Source organism: Fukomys damarensis, unplaced genomic scaffold (assembly GCF_012274545.1).
Source record: "Fukomys damarensis isolate Sample0158 unplaced genomic scaffold, DMR_v1.0_HiC HiC_scaffold_37, whole genome shotgun sequence".
Taxonomy (NCBI): Eukaryota; Metazoa; Chordata; class Mammalia; order Rodentia; family Bathyergidae; genus Fukomys; species Fukomys damarensis.
This window is the reverse complement of record NW_022900949.1, coordinates 47,426,498-47,447,789: the sequence shown is the minus strand read 5'-3', so window position 1 is coordinate 47,447,789 and position 21,292 is coordinate 47,426,498. Positions and strand designations below refer to the sequence as shown.

At 47.9% G+C, this 21,292-nt stretch overlaps 1 protein-coding gene across 1 annotated transcript in view; it reads left to right on the top strand.

Annotated features, from left to right (window-relative positions):
- Window positions 1–21,292, top strand: part of Slco2a1 (solute carrier organic anion transporter family member 2A1) — a gene marked incomplete at its 5' end in the record, with an annotated part of 73,892 nt that overhangs the window by 45,331 nt on the left and 7,269 nt on the right. Inside the window, 7 exons of the mRNA XM_010625601.2 lie at window positions 9,825–10,052; window positions 11,514–11,612; window positions 14,108–14,244; window positions 15,929–16,007; window positions 16,474–16,638; window positions 17,506–17,695; window positions 19,349–19,514. Coding sequence (XP_010623903.1) covers window positions 9,825–10,052; window positions 11,514–11,612; window positions 14,108–14,244; window positions 15,929–16,007; window positions 16,474–16,638; window positions 17,506–17,695; window positions 19,349–19,514 — 1,064 coding nt within the window. The remainder of the gene's footprint in view (window positions 1–9,824; window positions 10,053–11,513; window positions 11,613–14,107; window positions 14,245–15,928; window positions 16,008–16,473; window positions 16,639–17,505; window positions 17,696–19,348; window positions 19,515–21,292) is intronic.

Sequence of the window (21,292 nt, the reverse complement as noted above, 5' to 3'; positions counted from 1 at the left end):
AAATGGATGTGGCAGGACGCCCTGGAGGAAAGCGCAGGGCACACCCAGTGTGGGGCTCATGGTGGGAGTGTCTGAGATGTACAGGTTGTGCAGGAGTGGGGTGTTTCCAACTTGGAGAGTCGGTGTGGTAAGTGTAGGGGTGTGGAGAGGAGACAGGTGTACGGGATGGGTATGTGAAGGATGGGTATGGGGAGGTGTGTGCAGGGAAAGTGTGTGGGGGTGGAAGGTAGGAGAGGTGTGGAGGTGGGACCGGGGTAGTGTGAAAGAAGGAGTGGGGTGTGTGTAAGGGGAGCAGGGGTGAGGGGAGCGGGGAGGCACCTGTGAGGAGGAGGGGAAATGTGCGTGCTGGGGGCAAGTGGGTGGGCAGTCAGGGTAGGAGTCGCACAATCTGGCCAGCTGTAGCTATTCAACCTGAAAGGAAAAGAAAGCAAATACAAGGGAAAATCATAAAACACAAGGGTGTTATTAATTCAACTGAAAGAAAAATAGTCCTGAGCAGAGGAGCAGAACAAAACCTAATGAGATTTGATGTGAAACAAGTTTTAAATGTGCAGTGTGGGAAAGGACAGAATGATAGAAAACACAGGGTGAGCCAGGGAAAGAGCAAGACCCTGAGGGTGGTAGCCCCTGTGAAGGCCTGAGCAGTTGATCTAAAGCTGGCTGACTCTGCATCCAGCTCTTCACCTCTGTTTTGTGGACCAGGCACCACCCCTATCTGAGGGCCTAAAAACATGACCCTGATCCTCCTGGGCTTCTAGCACAGGCCCAGTGGAGACCCAATGTGGCTCCCTCCCTTTCTGGGCCCTCAGGCGCAGTTAGTCATTTTCCTTGCGCAAGAATGAGGCAGGGGTGGCTTCCTGCTTCTGCTCAGGGGCCTTAGAGGCAAGTGTCCTGCTCTCCAGCAAGAGTTGCTTCTCTGGGGTAGCTGTAAAACCATGTGCCTCGAGCCCACCCAGGGCAGAGAGAGGGTCTCTTTAGGAGTTAGCATTCAGGGTAAAAAGGGAAGGCTGCTTGATACCCTGGTGACTTTGAGCATCCTAGGAACTAACCCCTGCACTGCTGGGGAGTGAGGTTTGAAGAAAACAGTGGTCCTTCCAGCAAGAGACCTTGAGCTCAAGGATCTCACAGGAGACAGGGATCAACTTTCCACTCCTCTTGCTGCGCTGATATAGCTGAGGATGCTGGCTGGGTTCAGATACCTCTGTGGTCCAAAGACTTGGCCTAGGGACCACTAAGCACACCTGGTAGCAAGCCCTCCATGAGGTGGGAAGCCATCAGGATCAGCTTCTTTCACTCAGGAACCAGAGAACTTTCAGGATTCAGAACTTGGACTGGTCAAGTTAAGAGGCACAGCCATCTAAAGCTGGGGAAACAGCAAACATAGTTCAGCACAGCAGAGGACTGACCCACAGCCAGGACCTCAGCAGTCAGCCATGGACTGGATGATGCTCTAAAATGGTCCCTCCTGGCCTCTTCCAGGCCTGGAGCTGAGTGAGGACAGATCCGGTCTGAACAGGGTAGAGCTCTGCACCCACCTGTCTGCTTCATGTATGGTGTGGCTCCAGAAGCTTTGTTTGCAGAGAGATTTGGTGGCTGAAGTGTTCGAATACCACTGGATTAGACCAGGGGTCAGCATTTTCCTTAAAGCACCAGGCAGTAAATATTTCAGGCTTATTGAGCATAAGGTCTCTACGAAACTACTCAGCAGTGCTTTAGTGGCATGGAAGTGTCCCCCACCCCATGATAAAGAAGCAAATGGATCTGGCTAGCTATGTGTGTGGATAACCATGGATCATGTGAGAAAGTCCCTTCTTTACCATATGACTCTTTTTCTTGAATTCTGTCTCCAAATACTGTCTCTGTGGGTCACAGGTCTGCATCCCAGAATCACCCAGAACAATCCCATCAGTCCAGAGCTGCAGGAACAGCCATCACATGGACTAGAAGCTTTGCTATCTGAGGTCCAAGACCTTCGCTCAATTCTCCTGATATAAGGCCCTTTCAGGAGACCTGAGCCCACAGGCTGGTGTCTAGGAAGAAGACAGAGGGTATCTCCCTTCCTGATGTGAGGAGCCTACTAAAATTGTGAAGGAGTGATCAAAACACCTGGGACTTTCCCCTACAAATTCAAGCCAGGTCTCATCCTTCCATTTAATGAAAGGCTGAATTCTTTGGAGTTAAAGTAAAGCTTTTGTACTTCACCACCGTAAGATTCCTTCTCCTTGGCTGGAACCCTTCCTTACATATCTTTTGATGTCATCTGAGCTTCTACACTTTGGAATGTCCCACTGGCCACTCTTTCCAGCTTCACATATGGTGCCACTCGTGAGTTTGGGAGTGGTTGCTATTCTCTTTCACCCGTTCCCTGACAACAGGGCACAGAGTGGCACACACTGAGGCCACCCCAGTCCCTGAGGACTCTCCTGCCACGTGTCCCCATTGTGTCAAGCAGGATATCATGACAGACTTTGTCAGCAGGCTTCCTCTAGTCAAGTAACACCACGCTACAGCTTCCCACTGCTTTGGAACCCCACTGGCAAAGGAAATGAGGGGGTTTGGTATGAATGGCTGTTGATGAAGTCTTGTTGGCTCAGCTCACCACTTTGTTTTTTTTCTGCAAAGATCTCCTCCTCAGCCTATTGAATAAATCTGTGAACCATAAATTCTGCTTCATGCCTAATGGGAAAAGGTAGTTAAGTGCAGATGTCTTTGAATATTAAAATTAAATGGCTCCGAGCTGCCATTCTGCCCACTCTGGTGTATCTATCTGCTATCCTATTACTAAAGAAGTGTCCTTGTTGATAGGAGCCAAAGCAGGTGCAACTCAGGGTGTGGGCTCATGTGCACTGGCAAGGGAGGATGAGGAGGTAAGGGAGGGAGGCCTTGCCCAGCAGCGTGTCACCCAGCCTCGATGGGCTGTGCACAGCAGGCCAGCTCTCCCACACACAGCTCACACATCACCCAGCCTCCTTAAGGTAAGTAGGTATATCCCAGGGACCCTTCTCACTGCTAGGTGGTCAGTGTAGGCAGGGCCAGTATCAGCCCCACTGCTGGTCTTGGACACCCAGGCTGGAGGGCAGAGCAGAGCCATTCCCTCTTTGCATGGCCTAAACTCACTTCTGCCTCTCCAGGTGTATACCCTCTAAGCATATCTACTTGCCCTGTGATTCCTTTATTATAATCCATCTACTCCTGAAGAACAGCACTGATCTTACTTGTTTCTCATTTTTGGACTTATGCCCCAAGTTCTTAAAAGCTGAGCAGCATTTCTTGTCCCTAGGATTCTGCCATCTCATTTACCCAGTTGAGTTTCTCAAAGCTACTCATCTCTTTGAATGGAAAGTGGTATTATCGTAGGATCACTATATCCCATCGTTTAACACACTCATTAGTTTTATAAAATATATTTTTATTTTTAATTGCCACATAGCACTTGTACATATTTATGGGATACTGTATTGCCACCAGATAGGGCCTAAGGAGATCCCCCCAGAAGGACATGAGATACCTCAACTTGCCCCTACCCACTGAGTAGGTTCACAGTCTTACATCATAGAGGACTTGTCAGTGAGAGGCACAGACAGATTTATTAAGCAGAGTTAAAGATACACAGACTCGGAGAAAACAGAGTCAAGGTGCTAGAGAGAGGGATGCATTATGATCTGGGGTTGGAAGAATTTGTGTGTTCTTGGGGGTGCCCTCAAGGTGATGGTCTAGGTTATAGGAGACCCCCTCCTATGCCCATGATCACCTTGCAGCACTCAGCCTGGCCATTGGAGGGATGGAAAGGAGCTTGGAACAACAGAGTGGTCAGACTTCTGTCTACTCCAGATCTGGTGTCTGGCAGGCTACCTGTTAGAATGCAAATCATTTGCCTGTGTTTGAAGTTTAGGGATAAAGTACCCAGTTAATAGTGCTAGGTCCTTAGGGGTGGAAGTTTGTAGGATTTGTGAATCTGTAGTATGGAGGAAAAGTAAACCAGGGGCCTAATTTATAGGTTTATTGAATCTTTCAAGACTCGGGAATTTCTGGAGTTTCCTACAAGGGGGGAAAAAAATAGGAATTGTAATCTTGAGTAACTTTGTGTCCCAAAGATGTAGGTTTTTTAAAAGTATAATTTTAAAAAATTTTAAAGTATAATTTAAAAATTACAATTTTCTTATATTTTATCTCTCTTCTATCCTCCCTCAGTATGACATCGCAATACATGTATACAATCAGCTTAACTGGCATACCTGTCATCTCAGACATTTATCGTTTCTTTACACTGGGAACATTCTTTCTCCTAGCTATTTTGAAATACTCAATTAACTGTTGTCAATCATAGTTATTATATTACTTTACTCATCATTTTTAATCATCGTAAGAAGATTACAAAAAGGTATATCTATCATGGAGTTGAAGATACTGAGGTTCAGAGAGGCCCCTGACTAATAAGCAGTAGAACCAAAATTTGAAGCTGGTCTGTCTGGTTTCAAAATAAATTTATTCCACAGCTCCACAACATCCTCCTCAAGGCTGGCAACCCTGACTCTGTTTTTTCTGCTGGGGCAGAAGATTGTGTTCTCCTGATTTCCCAGGATGAAATTCAAAATGCATTTGCTTATAGGAAACATTTTATAGTGGAATAGAGCACATATGGGGCACTATGGACTAACAAGACCGTGGGCCCCGCTGTGAACCGATGAATTCTAATCTGCAAACAACCCAGTTTACAAATAACTCTGAGATCTTGTGTTCCGGACAGCCTGTTCTAAGCCTGCCAGTGGGTGTTGCCAGAGTTTCGGGAAGAACTGTGGAAGAGCTGGGTGTAGGAGGATGAGGAAATAGGTCCTTCAGAGTGGAGCATTCTGAAAGGAGTTCCAGGAGCTATGCTGTAGCCCGAGGGCTTGGCACCTTAGCCTTGCTTCTGGAAGCACCTCTGCCTGTCTCCATTGTCTTATGGCTGCTTCTGGTTTTTAAGATTGCTAACCTCCTCCTCCTTACTCTACTCTCCCACAACCTCCCAGTTACTAGTCACACCCCTTCCTGAGTGCCAGGAATGGTGGCTCTCAAGGACCAAGATGGGAGGCAGGACTCACTGCTGCTGTCCTGTCCCCTGGCAGAATTCTCTTTTCTCTGCAGATGGATAGAATGACTAGTCAGAGGAAGCACTATTTGATATAGCCTTCTTGTGTTGAGCCTCCTAGGGTCCTCTCCACCCCAGCTCTAGGCTTTTGCTCAGAGACCCCCTCCTATGCCCATGATCACCTTGCAGCGTTCTCAGCCTGGCCATTGGAGGGATGGAAAGGAGCCTGAAAGAATAGAGTGGTCAGATTTCTGTCTACTCCAGATCTCCCCCATCCCTGTGGGCCCCACTCTAGGGAAAGAGACCTTTCAGACACAGAATTTCCTGTATTTCCAACCTACTGAGAGATGCAGAAATGAGAAGGGAAATTTTGCATATGTAAATTTTTTAATGAGTCAAGAGTTGCTGCTGGGGTGGGGTTGGGGTAGCAGGAGGAGGAGTGAGGGCTCTGCCTGTTTTGAGTTAGCATTTCACAGTCCTGTGAAAACTGTCCTTTGGGAGAAAGAATGTGCTCTGATTAACTGGAGTCTTTCAGAAGTCTGCCTCACGGAAGATGAGAAACAGACCAACATCTGCTAACACACACCCCACTCCATCCCCAGAACGTGGTGGCTGAAACAGGCAGGCATCGCTCTGGTCTTTCCATGCAGGGATTTGATGTGGCGGGAAGGTTGGAGCAAGCAGCCCTGGAGGAGCTGCAGAGAGGGTCACCAGGTATAAGACCTGTGAGATAGTGGGTTGCTGGTTTTCCCTTCCATGGGCTTGAGCCCTTGACAAAAACTGAGAACTCTGCTCCAGGGAGGAGGCTGTAGGGGAATGGAGCCCAGAAAGCCAAGGCCCCCAGTTCTGTCTGCAGCGCTCATCCACACTCAGTGTCCCTAAATGAAAGCCTGTCTGCGGGATGATCCTTCTGAAAAGCCTATTTCCCTTTGTCCTGCCTTTCACACTCACCTATCCCTGTCCTCTTATTTTTAAAAGTGCCTAATGGTCCAAGTTTAAGAAGTCCTGTGAGCAGGCCAGAGCCACTCCTTTGGGCCATCCCAGGTTTGAGCTCTTCCCTGCTCACATTATAGCTGACTGATTCTGATGTAAACACCTGTTCCCATACAAGGCCAGGCAGCAGGTCCTGACCCCAGGCCTCAAAACCTCCAGCCTCTGGCCTGCCAGCTGCTGCTCCATTGAGGGCAGTGCCCATGGGGGAAGAAGTGTCGGTGCCTTGAACTGCTCTTTCTTTTTACAGGTGTGAGAGCTTGATGTGGGACAGGTTTAGACCCCAGTCAGGTTGGCATAAGGAAAAGAGAGTTATTGGGAGATTGTGACTCAACATGGAATGCGGAATTGGCCAAGAGGCAGTCAGTAGACTTGGATGTAATTGGGGCCAACTGATGATTTTTTTAAAATGCGCATTTTTTAATAAAAGCAGTTTCTGACATGTAATCTGACATTTTAAAAGTTAATGACAATTAAGTGATCCCCAGAGAACTCTGCTGGCCATATACTGACTGCATTAGGTGAAAGTCCATGAGGATTTTCGTGGCATTGGCGGACGATTCAATGTGCCATGTGAAGGCTTAATAAGGCAGTAAACATTTTTATGATCTTTGCTGACCATTAAATATCCCACAAAAATGCTTTTGCTAGCCAAATCAGCAACGAAATTCTAATGATTGTGAATTTAATAAAATGACAAGAATCAGCAAATCAAGAACTGGCACTCTTAAAAGAAACCCTTATTCTCTGGACTTTTGATTCCCTACAACAGCTTCTCCTGCAACAGCCTGGCCTTGTACATCTTACACATTCACATTCACACAGCTCTGCCACGAGGTCCACACACCTCAACTTCCTGAGACAAAAACTCAGTGTATCCAAAATCAACTGTTTCCCCATCGGCCTCACTTCTCCCACCTCCTACACCTCTGACAGGGTAACTCTCCCCTTCACACCTGGGCCTTGAAACCCAGCCTTAATCCCGCCCCGGCCTTCACTTCACTGCCCCCTCAAGGTCTTCACCCTTCTGCATTTCCTTAGAATGCGGGTCAGGGCTCGCCAGCCACACAGAACTTCACTTTTCCTCACAGAGCACGGCCTCCCCACCTCAGTGCTGCTCCATTCGCTGCTCCTCTGCAGCCCTATCTTCTGTCCAGGCCTGTGGGAACTCGGCTCAGGAGGCCTCTTTCTTCAGCAGCCTCCTCCCCACAACTCTGGGTTTTCTACCACTTCCGTTTCTCTAGTGCCGTCCCAATATCTGCAAGGCAGCTTTTTGAAATATACATAAAAATTTCCATTTAGCCATTTTAAGTGTATCATTCAGTGGCATTGAGTACATTTTCACTGTTATGCAACCAGCACCATCATCATCATCATCATCATCATCATCATCCATCTCCAGAGCATTTTCCTCTTCCCATTGTGAACCTCTGTATCCATTTAACTCTACTTCATTCCCTTCTTTCTCTTCCTGATGCCCACCATTCCCCACTGTTTCTATGACTTTGACGACTGTAGATGCCACCTATCAATGGAATCATACAGTGTTTGTCTTTTTGTGTCTGGCTTATTTCAGTTAGCACAATCTCCGCAAGCCCATCCACACTACAACATATGTCAGAACTCTCTTCCTTTTCAGGCTGAATAATGTCCCATTGTATATCCATATTTTATTTATCCATTCATCCCTCAACAGACTGTTGGGTTGTCTCTCCCTTTTGTTTATTATAAATACTGGTGTTGTGAATGTAGGATACAGATATTTGTACAGGTCTCTGCTTCCAATTCTTTTAGTAATGTATCCAGAAGTGAACTGCTGGGCCACATGATAATTCTATTTTTAATTTCTTTACAACCTTGCCCACAGTTGTTGTTTTCTGGTTTTTTGGTAATAACTGACCTGGTGGGTATAGTGTCTCACAGTGGTTTTGATTTGGTCTCACAATATCATGGCTGCCTTTTCCATGATCTGCACACCACAGTAGACTTAAGAGTTTGTAAGGGCATTGCCTATGCCTTTCCGTCTCCTCCATATCTCCACCTAAGCACAGGTACCACTCATTCACTACTGACAAAGTAATTGAGTGAACAAAGCTGGGGTGAATCGTGGTCCTGGTGTCTCTTCAGAACTTGGTGATGTGCATTCCTCTGTACAGCAAGCATCACCTACACTATTTTTGAGAGGGTGCTACTTGGACCTACATAGGGTCCAAGTATTTGCACCTCTTTCCTTTATTTTTCTTTACCTTCAGATGACCTTTAAGCCATTCTTGAATATAACATAGATAACGTAATGGCTGTGTCACCCCATTGCTTCTGAAACAACACACTACAGAGAGCCGCTGTCACATGAAGGAGAATGGCTTAGCCCAGCATACTTACAAGTGACAAGTTCCAGGGAACTCAGACTTTATTCATTTCTTCACATAAAATGAACCTGAAAATGTTTTGAATCTTTGGAAAGAAATACCTATTTGGAAACTTGGCAGCAGCCCTTTTATTTAGGGACCCTAGGTATATGTTGGCCTTTTCGAAATGCATCTGTTTGGTCCAAGTTGGCCCAGGGGAGTGCATGCTGAGCAGAGAGCAGAGGAGGGGGCATGCTGGTTTGTTTGAGTGATGGTTTGCTGAGTCAGGCAGGTTTGTGTATGCACCTGACTCCTTCCTGGGCCAGGCAACCACTGCACACCTCAGTCCAAACTTGCACATTTGCTCTTGAGAAGGCCATGGGGACCATGGTACTTCCTCATGATTCAGCCTCAGGACTAGCACTGCCTGGTGTCCTGTGAGGCTGCTGCAACAAGGGCAGTGGATGCGTAGTGAGCCCACTCTGCCCACCTGGCCCACCATGGCCTCCCACCCTCTGCTGTGCTTGGCCTCTTGCTAGAACCCATGGTCTTTTAAAGTCAAGGACCCTGGCCAAGAGAATCACAGATGTAATAGAACCTAGGTCCCAGGTTTTCAGCCCAGCCCTTCTAAAATCTATTGGTCTTGCAGTCCCTTGGCCACCAGGACTCCCCCTGGAGATCTGCATGCGTCTGCCAGCACCACACCATATCTGGGTGTGGGACAGGGTTAGTGCTAATGGAAGGATTCCTAAGTGGGGCAGGGAATAAGTCAGCCTACTCCTGGGTCTCTCAGCCATGTTTTACTATTGTATTCTTCCAGAATAAAGTTCTGTCCTGAGAAGGGGAGCCCTGCAGCACTACTGAGCCACACCAACCTTCCTTCGAGAGGGCTGGTACAGCCACCAGTCCTGCTGACTTGGTAGTGTCCAGCTTCACATGCTAGGACTTTCTAGAACCACAGCCTTCTAATTCCCCGTGGCTCCTATGGAATCCCCATATCCACCTACCTTACAGTCTCTGTTTCAAGGGAATTGGGCTCAGAGAGGGTTAGAAATTTTCTCAACATCACACAGCTACATAGGGTTAAAATTAATTATTTAACTTCGTATATTAAGTGTTTATCATCTTTTGGGTGGCCCTTTCCTCCAGGCTGGAGATACTGATCCCTCATGTTTAGCTCTCCACAGCATCTATGGAGGATAAAGGATGGACACCATGAGAAGACGCTTCCTTCCCACCTGGGAAGGGCTGCTCCTGCGGTGGCCCACAATCAGTTCCCTCTCACCTTGGTCTTCAGAATCCTCCTGCCAGCTAAGCAGGAGGAGTGATGCTCAGGGACCCTTTCCCAGAGGTCTGAGGAAAAGGCCAGGATTGGAGGTCCGCCGGCAGGTGGCGACCATTGGGCACTCTCGTTGCAGGGAACCTCAGCCGTGTCCAAGCAGAGCTTTGCCAGAGGCGTTGGCATAACCTACCCCCTAGTAAGTGCTCAAACGCTGTGCAGGATGTGCGGAAGGAGACCGGCAGTATGTGGGGCCTGATGGTGATTGCGCAGCTGCTGGCCGGCATCGGGACTGTGCCCATTCAGCCGTTTGGGATCTCCTATGTGGACGACTATGCAGAACCCAACAACTCACCCCTGTACATCTGTAAGTCACTGGCTTGAAGCCGGCTGGGGGAGGGTCCAGGACATAGCATTTGCTCAGGCCCTGGAGGCTAAAAGGCAGTCCGACACTCTCTGCCCACAACACAGTGAGTGCAGAGCTCTGGGTCTGGATCAGGCACACCTGGTGCATTTGCCAGCTCTTACTCCCAGCTGTGTGGTACCTGCAGGATGGAGTTAAGATTATCAGTGGGATTACATGTGCCAATGTGCCCACGCTGGGCACAGTGTAGGTCCTAAATCAGTACCATATTTCCCCAAAAAGAAGACCAGGTCTTGTATTAATTTTTGCTCCAAAAGATGCAGTATGGATTATTTTCAGTGGATCTTTTTTTTTCATGTATAACAATCTACATTTATTCGTGTAAAAAAAACTACATTTATTCAAATATAGTCATGGTATCTTCTTCTGGAACATTGTCATAACTCTCCAAAATCCAAATTCTGGCCTGAGTTTCTTGTGACTCATTTCCTGTGGAAACATCGGCCCCAATCTCTTATGTCCAGCAATAGAGCTCTCCTTAAATGAGCAGTTCTTGTCTATGTAGCCTGCTCGTAGTAGTGTACATTGCTTCAACACAATTATTGAATCATGAAGATTCATATAAGATACAGGACCTGGGATTTAGGTCAATGGCACTGCGACTGCCTTGCAAGTGTAAAGTTCTGAGTTTGATCCCCAGCACTGGGAAAAAAAGATACAATCAGTCATGTCTGTTCATTATCAAGTGGGCACATTATCTGTGCATGTGTCTCTACTCTGATTGGTCACTTGGCAATAAGTCTCGAGCTCATCTGTTTACAAAGATGTTTACCTCTTGTACAAAGGTGCCTGCTTGAGCCTTTACAAGTACTTAATTATAATTTATATTATCATTTATTATGTATTAATGTCAACATTTTTATTTATGTTAATATTATCTTATAATTCAATTCATCTATCATGTATTGCAATGGGTGTACTAAATGTGTCCATCCTGCTGATGGTCATTACTGGGGCTTATTTTGGGGGTAGGGCTTATATTATGGGCATCCTAAAAAATCATGCTAGGGCTTATTTTGTCAGGCCCATGTCCCACACCAGACAGACCACACCCACAGGCTCTGTGACCCCAGAAACTTCTGTCAGGGTCACCAGCATTGTACCAGTGAGAAAATTCACTCATCAACACACCTTGGGCTGGCATTTAAAAATGCTGTGGGGGCTGTTTCCTTTCTATCCAGCAGGTCTCTCTGACAGGTGGCAGGAGGGAAAACAGACTTGGTGCTGTAAATCATGGCATCTTGGGTAGCAATGGCCTTCTCCACGGAAGATGCCATAGGTATGGGCTTGTTAGAGTCAGGAACAGATGAGTGGGATGTCAGGAATCCCCCTCAGTTTAGAAGCCTGGGGTTGCCCAACCTTCTCAGTTCTCTTCAGGTTCTTTTCCCTTGTTTCAATTTCTAGCCATCCTATTTGCCATTGCTGTATTTGGACCGGCTTTTGGGTACTTACTGAGCTCTGTCATACTGCAGATCTTTGTGGACTACGGCAGGGTTGACATAGGTAAGTGTGTGCAATTCCATAAAACATCCCCACACTACTTCCCATCCAATCAGGGTAGAGAATGAGGCTTCAACTATAGGTGCTCATTGCCCCCTCCCTCCCTCCCTCCTTCAGACAGCCAGAAGCAGATGGTCTCTGCCTCCCCTCACCAGGGCTCATGGTGGATCCTGTGGGGCACAAGCTACTGGGGCAAATACACTTCTTACCCTCAAGAAGTTTGCAGTGGGAACCTTAAGACCTAGGGCAGGCCTGCAGCTGCCCATCTTGATGGTGGGATTAAAAGTACTTCTCTGGTTCTTCAAGATGCTGCTGATTATTTAAAAGCAAAAGACTTAATAAGAACTCTTGAAGGGAAAAAAAAGGAAACACCACATAAGCTATACCTATGGATTGTGACTCATCCAGAAGTGTGGCATGGTGCCTTTACCCTGCGTGGGCACCAGAATTGTGTCTAATCTTTTTCTTTCTTACCTTTTACTAGCTGAGGGGTCTTAGCAACTTCACCTTTCTGAATTTGTTTCTTCATCACTAAATGCTAGTAAAAAAATACAGCAGTTGTAAAGATTATAGTAAGTTTAATATATGCTAGGAGGTTAACAGATGTGAGCTCATATTCCTCAAAAATGGTATGGACTAAATCACTGAGCATCTTAGAATGAGGCATAAGTGCTGAATTAACCTTTAGAGAACTGAAACACTAAGCTACCTCTCCAGGCCCTCTCACCAGTTTTTGTTTGTTTGTTTGTTTGTTTGTTGAGACACCACAGTTTCACCAACTTGTCCCAATTGACTTTGAACTTGCAAACCTCCTGCCTCGGCTGTCCATGTAGCTAGTATTACAGGTGTGTGCCACTGTACCCAGCTCAGCAAAGGCTTCTTGCTTCTGTAGGCATGTCTTTTGTATTCCCTCAGCCTCCCATAAGACAAAAACAGTCTGCAGTGTAGTAGAGGGAATGGCAAAGTGCTTTGGAAGTTTTTCTGTGGTTGGTTGTCTGGATTGAATTTTGTTTGTTGTTTTGTTTATTGTGATGGGGCTTGAACCTAGGACCTTAGCACTGAACTATATCTCCAGACATTTATTTGCTATTTTCAGAGAGGTCTCTCCACGTCATTAAGTTGCCCACACTGGGCTCAAACTTATGATCTTCCCACCTCAACCTCCCAGAATGTTGGGATTACAGGCATGCCTGTCCATTTTGGAAGCTTAAAAGCAGGAGAGAGCACTTCTGCGTGAGGCAGTCATGGAGGACTTCCTGAGGGTGTGATGTCTGTGTGGAACTATGAAAGATGGGTGGGCTCTCCATCAGCAGTGAAGGCAGGGAGGAAGCCATTTGAACACAGCCAAGAGGATGAGGAGCATGGGGAACGTGTGGGTGCTGTCTGAAGTTGCCACTTTCCTGAGGATGCACAGGAAAGCAGGACTGAGCCAGACCCTCAGGAAGATCAGCCCCACCAGTACCTGGCACTCAGGCAGGGCTTGCCTATCTCACAAAGAGTCTGGCAGGCAATAATTCTGACCTGCTGCTAGAGCCTAGACAATTCTCCTTAGGGGCTGTCAGACCACAGTGTCAACTGCCTGTACTTCAGGCAGAAGTGGCAAGCCAGAGAAAGTTTTATGCTTCAGGATCAAGCTATCTTTGCCCTTTTGTTGGAACTTCCTAAATTGGTTCCTGATTCCTGGCTGCCCAAAGAGACCAGGAACTGAACTTCCAGACCACCTGGGACAGTGCCAAAGGATACCTGTCACTGTGTGGCTGTGAACTGTTCTGCCATCTTCTCTTCCACCTGTGCCCACAATTTGTTTGCACAGACAAAGGCAATGGCAGACTTCAGATGCAGGGAGAGTGGCCAGGAGAAGGGTTCTCCCTTGATGGCCAAGGCGGCCCACACCGTTGGGTGGTTGCTTCCTCAAGCCCCTTTCTCAGGAAGAATCAATAAAGCTGAGATGTAGTGGAATTCAATGGTTAACAGTATAAGTTTGGGCGCCCAGAAGACATAGGATTGAAACTGATCAATGAAATGGCACTTACTATTCTTCACCTTGGACTAGGGACTTAACCTCTCAGATCTTCAATTCCTGATCATCTACAGGTGAATAGATGTTACCCCTACCTCAGCAACTCCTCAGCTTGCCCAGTGGGATAACAGATATAAAGCATTTAGGGTCTAGACCATGGGAAGCCCTCTGAAGAATCAGCTCTTGCCACTATTACTCTTGCCAAGAGCTTGGAACAAAACCAGTGATGGGACTATACTGTCCCTTCAGCCTGAGGCTTTGTTGATGCTCACCTCTGTGTACACTGGCCTCGATTCTCTGAGAAAACCAAAATGCCTGAAGAAGGAATGTGGTCCTGATCAAGATTCTAGCTCCTGGCTTTCTTTGTTTTCACTGGGGGAAGAAGTCAATAGAACACCCCCTGAATAGAAATTCTTTCTAGTAATGTGAGAACATGCATTCATTCAACAAACATGTGTATCCTTTTGCTTCTCTTTAGCTAAAGTTAACATGAGCCCAGGTGACCCTCGATGGATTGGAGCCTGGTGGCTGGGCCTGCTCATTTCTTCAGCCTGTTTGGTTCTCACCTCTTTCCCTTTTTTCTTCTTTCCTCGAACGATGCCCAGAGGAGTAGAGGTAAGTTTCTAAGAGACCATGACTCTACCTGTACAAGTTTAAAAAAGAAAGGCAGGCATAGAAAATAAATAGAACTGAAAAGCTACAGCAAGGTAAGGAAATTCGGGGTGATGCTGAAACAAGGTCTTGTTGGAGGACTTCTCAGGAACATAGTGGGAAGGAACATAGCGTGGAAAAGGTTGAGTTCATTTAAATTGGGATGCAGAGGTAAGAGTCCATAAAAGCTGCGCAGGTAGGACTAAGAAGCGGGGCTCTGAGCACTGCGCTATGTGAGAGTGGGTGGAAAGTGGAGAATATTTCGAGGTGGGTGACAATTTATGGACCTTCTGGTCCCTCTGGGAAAGGAATCAGGGAAGAATGACAATGGAGAGCAGGAATGAGAAGACTGGGTGGCCCTCGGTGTGAGACTGAAGTGTCTGCATCCTGTGCTTTATGCACGAAGTGTCCCATGAGGTCCTGGGCGCTGTAATGACTGGGTGATAACCTGGTGGCAACAGGGAAGCTGTGTTGAGGTTGGAAGTGAGGAAGATCTGAAGAAGTTCAGGTGAGAGAGAGCACACAGTTGAGGACCAGGACAGCGGGGAGACAGCTGGGACAAGAGCAAGGCCAGATGTTCCTGGAGGGCTGCTATGAGGGACCCAGCTGTGAGCCAGACTGTAGAAAGAGTTTGAGTAAAAAATAGAGCTCAGTGTTTGGCAATGAGGTGGATGAAAGGGGGTCCAGCTGTGGGGTTGAAGACCTTTTGTTGTCTTAGGGGAGAATTTTAGAGACTGGAAGCAAGACCTGATGGTTTGGGGGTGGATCACACAACCTGGGTTTGAATGTGTACCTGTGTTATTTATAAACTAGCTGAGTGATCTTAGGCAAGGTGCTTTATTCTAGAGCTTCCTCTTTAAAATACTCAAGATCATTAGTAGCTATCTTAGAAGGAAGCTGTGAGATGTGAGACAATGTGTGTGGAGCATGCCCAGCGCTCAGTGTGGAGTAGGAACTCAGTGCATGGTGCACCTGCTCCTGGCACTGAGCCCCCAGGACCATCCTAATAGTGGCAGAACTCAGGGACCTGGCATCTGTATGGTGCTCCAGAGCTGGGCCCTGGGGCTGGGGCTGTTGCTCTCAGAAGAAGGAGGCAGGTTCACAAAGTAATGTACCCAGAAGGTGCCAGGGAATGGCTAGAACAGAACCTTGAGCAGGACTCACTCTGGGCCCAAGAGGAAACAGGGACATCAGAGAGAAAACAAATAGAAAGAGCTAAAACAGCTGGAGATTTAGCTCAGTGGTTCTGCTGCCTGCCTTTCAAGTGCAAGGTCCCAAGTTCAATCCCTGGTAACAAAAAAAAAAAGAGCTAAAACAGTGTTTAATAAGCCAGAAGTCCTGGAACCTGAGGGCAGGAGAGAAGTGTAGCCATGACATATAGACAAGGAGGATCCAGGAAGACACCTTGGGCATCAGTCATGTGAAAGTTACGTATGAAACAATATGCCCACAAGAATCACAGAAGGTACTGGCACACATGCATTCTGGTCTGCAAACAAGGTATCAGACTCACCAAATACAGGTGATACTTGCTTCAAGAGTGTGTTCTCTGGATGCGCTGCTGTACGCACCTGCCAGCCCTGAGCCTGAGACCAGAAGGTTACAGGTCCAGGGAAGGACTGTTAACACTCATCTCTTCTGCCTTCAGAGTTCTCCTGCCACAGAGGATGGAGCAAGAAAGATGGAGGAGGTCGGGTCAAGAGGCTCCCTGATGGATTTCATTAAAAGTAACTGACCAGATCCAGCAGCCTTGGGGAGAGGGTTTGGATGTGTGGCAAGGGGCAGTCAGAGCAGAAAGGCTAGTGGCCCACAGTTGTAGGTCCACCTCCAAGGTTACCTGCACTCAGGGGGGCTTCTGTAAGGACCCTGGTGGCTAGTTCTTCACAGCTACCAGCAGAACCAAATTCAGGCAGGTGTTCTCTATCCCCACTTCCTCCCCTCTTCATGGGGGAAACAATGTTAGTCCTATTTCTATCTGTCTACTAGGTATCTCTTCATCCTAGCCCATGGGCTTATTGAGTGGACAGCCCAGTGTCTGTGTGCTCCAGGACTGGCCACTGCACATTTTGGTGCCTCTGATTCTGCCGCCAAGGAAGAGAGGAGAGTTATTTGGAGGGAGGAGGCAGGGAAGTGGCCAGTCTAGAAGTAGCCAGGATGCCCCTCGTCCAGCCCCTGATGGTAGTCTGCTTGTAGGGTTCCCCCGCATCTTCCTGAGGCTGCTCATGAATCCACTCTTTGTGCTGGTGGTCCTGGCCCAGTGCACCTTCTCCTCTGTCATCGCTGGCCTCTCCACATTCCTCAACAAGTTTCTAGAGAAGCAGTATGGCACCTCTGCAGCCTATGCCAACTTTCTCATCGGTGAGTCCAGAGGGTGCAGCAGGAGCTGGGTGGAGCCAACTGAGGGAGGGCCTGGGCACTCTGCCGTCTGCCCAGGGTCGCCCAAAGGTTGAACCGGACACAGCTAGGAGACAGAGGCCTTGCCCAGGAGAAGGAATTTTAAGGATATTTTTCCTGGTTGCCAATTTTGAATGTTCTTGGCAGATTTCTGGGACTCTTATTATTCCATTCAGGAGTGGGTGGAGGCTGGGGGCTGCCTTCCTCCCAGCCAAGGAGCTGGATGTCTGACCCAGCTGATATCACTGGGGTCAAGAGAGGAGAGAGATGAGTGGAACTTGGAGAAAAAAACAAAAGCTTCCTGAGTTTCTTCCCTTCTCATTCAAGAAAGTGAACACATTCGCTTCGGTAAGAGTGGTCCTAACCCGTGCTCCTCTGGAGAGCTGTATACAGCTCAGATGCTCAGCCCTGCCCAAGTCAATGGAACCAGAATGGAGGTGGAACCAGAATCAGCAGTTTCTGCAGCTGAGGATGTGGTTTCACTAGGCGTCCAAGTGAATTACTGGGTCCAACCCACATTATTGGGTGAATTTTACCCTATGGATTTGGCAGGATGGTCAATGCATGAGATTTTAGGATGACTCCCCTGTCCTCTTGACTTCTTTATGGCCCTTGGCTATAACACCCCCCTCTGGCCTTCAGTCTCTGACTGGCAGATCAGGAGTCATGTCCCTTGCCTTACAAAGCCCATATGATCTCAGCCAAGTTGCAAGTGAGGGCCAGATGATAAAAGGTGCTTAATAAATCCACATTCAGCCAACATTTCTTGGGTGGCAAGGGCTCTGCTTCTTTTCTTCTGTACCCTGACCGGCTCTTTCTCTCCATCCTTAGGTGCTATCAATCTCCCTGCTGCAGCATTAGGGATGCTGTTTGGAGGAATCCTCATGAAGCGTTTTGTTTTCCCCCTGCAAACCATGCCCCGTGTGGCTGCCACCATCATCACCATCTCTATGATCCTCTGTGTCCCTCTGTTCTTCATGGGATGCTCCACCCCGGCTGTGGCCGAGGTCTACTCTCCCAGGTAACGGGAATAAGAAGTGTGGCGATACCCTTTGCTACAGAGCCTAGACTGGCTGCCACATGCATTCCTTTCTACCTCCTCTTTTCTCCTCGCTCCTGTTCACTTTTCATCTGATCTCTCATGTAGCATCTTAGAAAATCAGGTCTTAAATAGTGTACTCCATTATGAGATGACCAAAAGGTACTAGCAGAGTTAGGTTCTGTTTTTTTAAGTAGTGCCCAAAACCAATTAGTTTGGTTTCCGCATAAACCTGAGCCCCAGAAACCAGGAAATAGGATATGTTTAGCATCAGCTCTGAGCCGGCTAGAATTACCAAATCTCATTCAGCTGCTGAAAAATGATGAGGTGAAATCTGAAAAGATATACAAAAGAACAATGAAAGTGATGGCAGACTTAAAAAAGCAGAACAGGGAGGAGTGGCAGGTGAAGTCTACCTGTTAGTTTGCATAAACCAATAGAGGTCAGAAGTTTCAAGTCTGGCTTCGTGTTCAGAAAGGGCTTTAGAACCCTGTGAGGGGAAGGATGCTGAGCAAGGAGCATGTTCATTTTCCCCTGGGCGCCATCTTGCCGCGGCCTTTCCTTTTGAACTCTGCCTCATGAGGTCACACGATTTGGAAACGCTGTACCTTTCAGCCTTGATGTTTTCTCTTTCTCTTTGAAATAACCTTCTCTGTCTTTGGCGAGTGAAGGAGAGAAAAGGTATGGGGAAAGGAGGGTTACTCTGGTCAGGGAACACACTGCTTCTCTGTAGGTTGGTTATGGATTGCGAGAAGCAGAGAAGCTTCAGGCTTTTTGGTGGCTTTCAAGGGGAGGTTAGCTCAGGGGGTTGTCATCAAACTGGCCTGAGTTCTAGTTCAGATGCTCTTTATTTATTAGTTGGGGGAAGTTATTTATTTAACTTATCTAAATTTCAGTTTTCTCATTCACAAAAGGCGAATAATTAACTGTAGACTTATCACAATGACTGTGCATGAAAAGCCCCAGGGCTTTGTGCTTGGCACATAGAGATGCTCCTTAAATCGTAACTATCATTAGTAGTATTTTAGCAAACCTCTGGACTATAGTTTGTCAACCTCTAGTGCAACCTTCCCCAAAGATCTTGAATATCAGGTATGGGAACACTCAGAGAAGCCAGTGAAATCCCCTGGGTTGAAGTTCAGAAGGATGTGGTGACCTGGACAATGTCTGCATGGCCCAGAATACAGGTGGCCAATGACAGCCCCAACTGCCTCAAGTGGGCCCAGCTGCTAGCCACAGCCTGAGCCTATCTGGAAGAGAAGGGAAGGCAAACACAGCCTGTGACTCTCCTGTTGCATCTGCCATTTCTCTCATCAGAATGAATCGTGCTTGGTTGGTTACTTTGACTCCTACTATGCCAGGGAGTTTGCTGACCAAGCCTTTCCAACTGAGTAATTAGTGGGTTTAAGCTGCAAATGTCAGAAGAAATGGAGAGGCACCCTAACCCCAAACAGAAGCAGAGTAGTCATGGTTGGCTCTTACACGCATAATTCTAATCCCGAGGTGGCACTGGCCCAAGACAAACAGAGACACACAGGCCCATTAGCCAGGCCAGGAACTCACGCTGGGCTGAAGTGTAGAATTATTTCTTTGGTCTTGCTTTGTTTGATTCCTTGTTTCCTGTTTTGCTGGCAGCACATCAAGTTCTATACATCCGCAGCCTCCTGCCTGCCGCAAGGACTGCTCGTGTCCAGATTCCATCTTCCACCCTGTCTGCGGAGACAATGGAGTCGAGTACCTTTCTCCTTGCCATGCCGGCTGCAGCAGCATCGACAAGAGCTCTGCAGACTCCAAGAAATTGGTGAGGGCAGCTGGGGTCCTGGCGTCAGGAGGCGCCCCAGGCAGTCTTAGAGCTCACTGTGTATCCTTGAAGACTACTTCTGACTCAGAGACTCTTTACCAGCATCCTGGCCTCCTCTGAGCCCCATCCACCCTTTCTGCACCTCCCTTGCCTTAGGGTCATGTCCAGATGCCTCCAGCACAAACCCAGTTAAAAAGTGGCCCTTGTCCAATGAGCTCATTCTCTAGACCTGACAGTGCTCACAGCAGAAGCGAGTCAGAGCACTGGCCCTCCTCCACAGAGGCCTTCAAGCCTTGTCTTGAAAGGTCCTGAGGGGGCGCCACGGAGCCCTGCATTCTTTCCCTGCTCCAAAATCTCACTGAGTGGCCTAGGTAAACTTAGAGCAGAGGGCCTAAGTGACATTGACTGGAAGTTCAGGGCTGGGAGGAATGGTCGAGGACACTTGCTTCCAACACTCCGCTCCCAGCTGTGCCTCACAACTGGCCTGAAGTCATGCGGCTATGTGACTAGGAGCCAGAGGCTTGGCTGCCATGGAGCATCTGTGCTCAAGGCCGTGTATCTCTTGGCCGCCAAACTTCCACCTGGGCAGCCACATTCATGTGTTCACTCAGGGAGGCCCTGTCCCTCCTTCTCTGAGCAGTGTGGGTCCTGGGCTTCTAGGATCAGTCAGCTGCAAACTGACTTGTCATTTGTTTAGTTAACAGATAGTGAGTGCTGGGCACAGCCGTAGACAAGGAGCATAGAGTGGGGGTCTTTCCAACAGGGGCCCTGCTCTCACAGAGTTTGCCAGTAAATGCACAAGATACTGTTAGAGTAACCCATGCCAGGGAGAGACTGCATGTGACAGAAAGTGCCTCGAGCCTCCTGAGGAGGAGACATTAGAACTGACAAGCAGCAGAAGAAAACATAGGAAGATCTGGGAGAAAAGTGTTGCAGATAATGGGGAGAGTATGAGGAAGGGCCGGGGCATGCTGTAGTGGGGAAGATAAAAGGCCGATGGGCCCTGCTGGGCCAGAAGCAGGCTCAGGCCAGCCTTAGGAGTTAAGTGTTCTTTCTCCTAAGAGCAGTGGGGAGTCCATGAGTTCCCATCAGTTCCCCGAAGGACAGGAACATACCTGTTCCCTGCGGCCTGGTGCAGAAGGCATGGCTCAGCAAGCCCCACTTACCTAACAGCCTGCTCTGAGGGGCAGACCAAGACTGCTTCCCCAGCTACCTCTGTGCAGAGCAGTGTGGCTCTCAGACAGAGAGAGGATGAGGAGCTTGGACAAGATGCTCCCTTTGTTGCCTTAAAGTTGGAGGAATCTGTGGTGGTTTCTGTGGTTTTCTTATCTTTATTTACTCACCTCTGACACATCCTCTCCCAGAAATAATCTTGACAAGTTTCCAATAACAGCACAAGTACATCAAGATTAAAAATCCATTAGCACAATATAAAGGGGAAAAAAACCTATATGTTAAAATTCTAAACTGTGAAAGATGACAACAATATGGAATATAACATGCTTCTGTGCTTCCTAGGAGCCAAGGTAAAGAGGGTGCATAGTTCTCACTGACTGGCAGAAGGAGAGTAGCAGCTCATTCCAACATTGGCCTGACTGCCATGGCACTCCCGAGGTCACAGGCTGGGCCATCAGACACCACAGGGAAAAAAGCGAAGACAACTAGCAAGCAGTGGCCCCCAAAGAGAGATGAATAACAGTATTGAGCTGTCTAGATTGGCAACTTGAGACAGGGGCCTCCTCGGGGGCCCTTCCTAGACAGGAGTTCCTTTCAAGCAG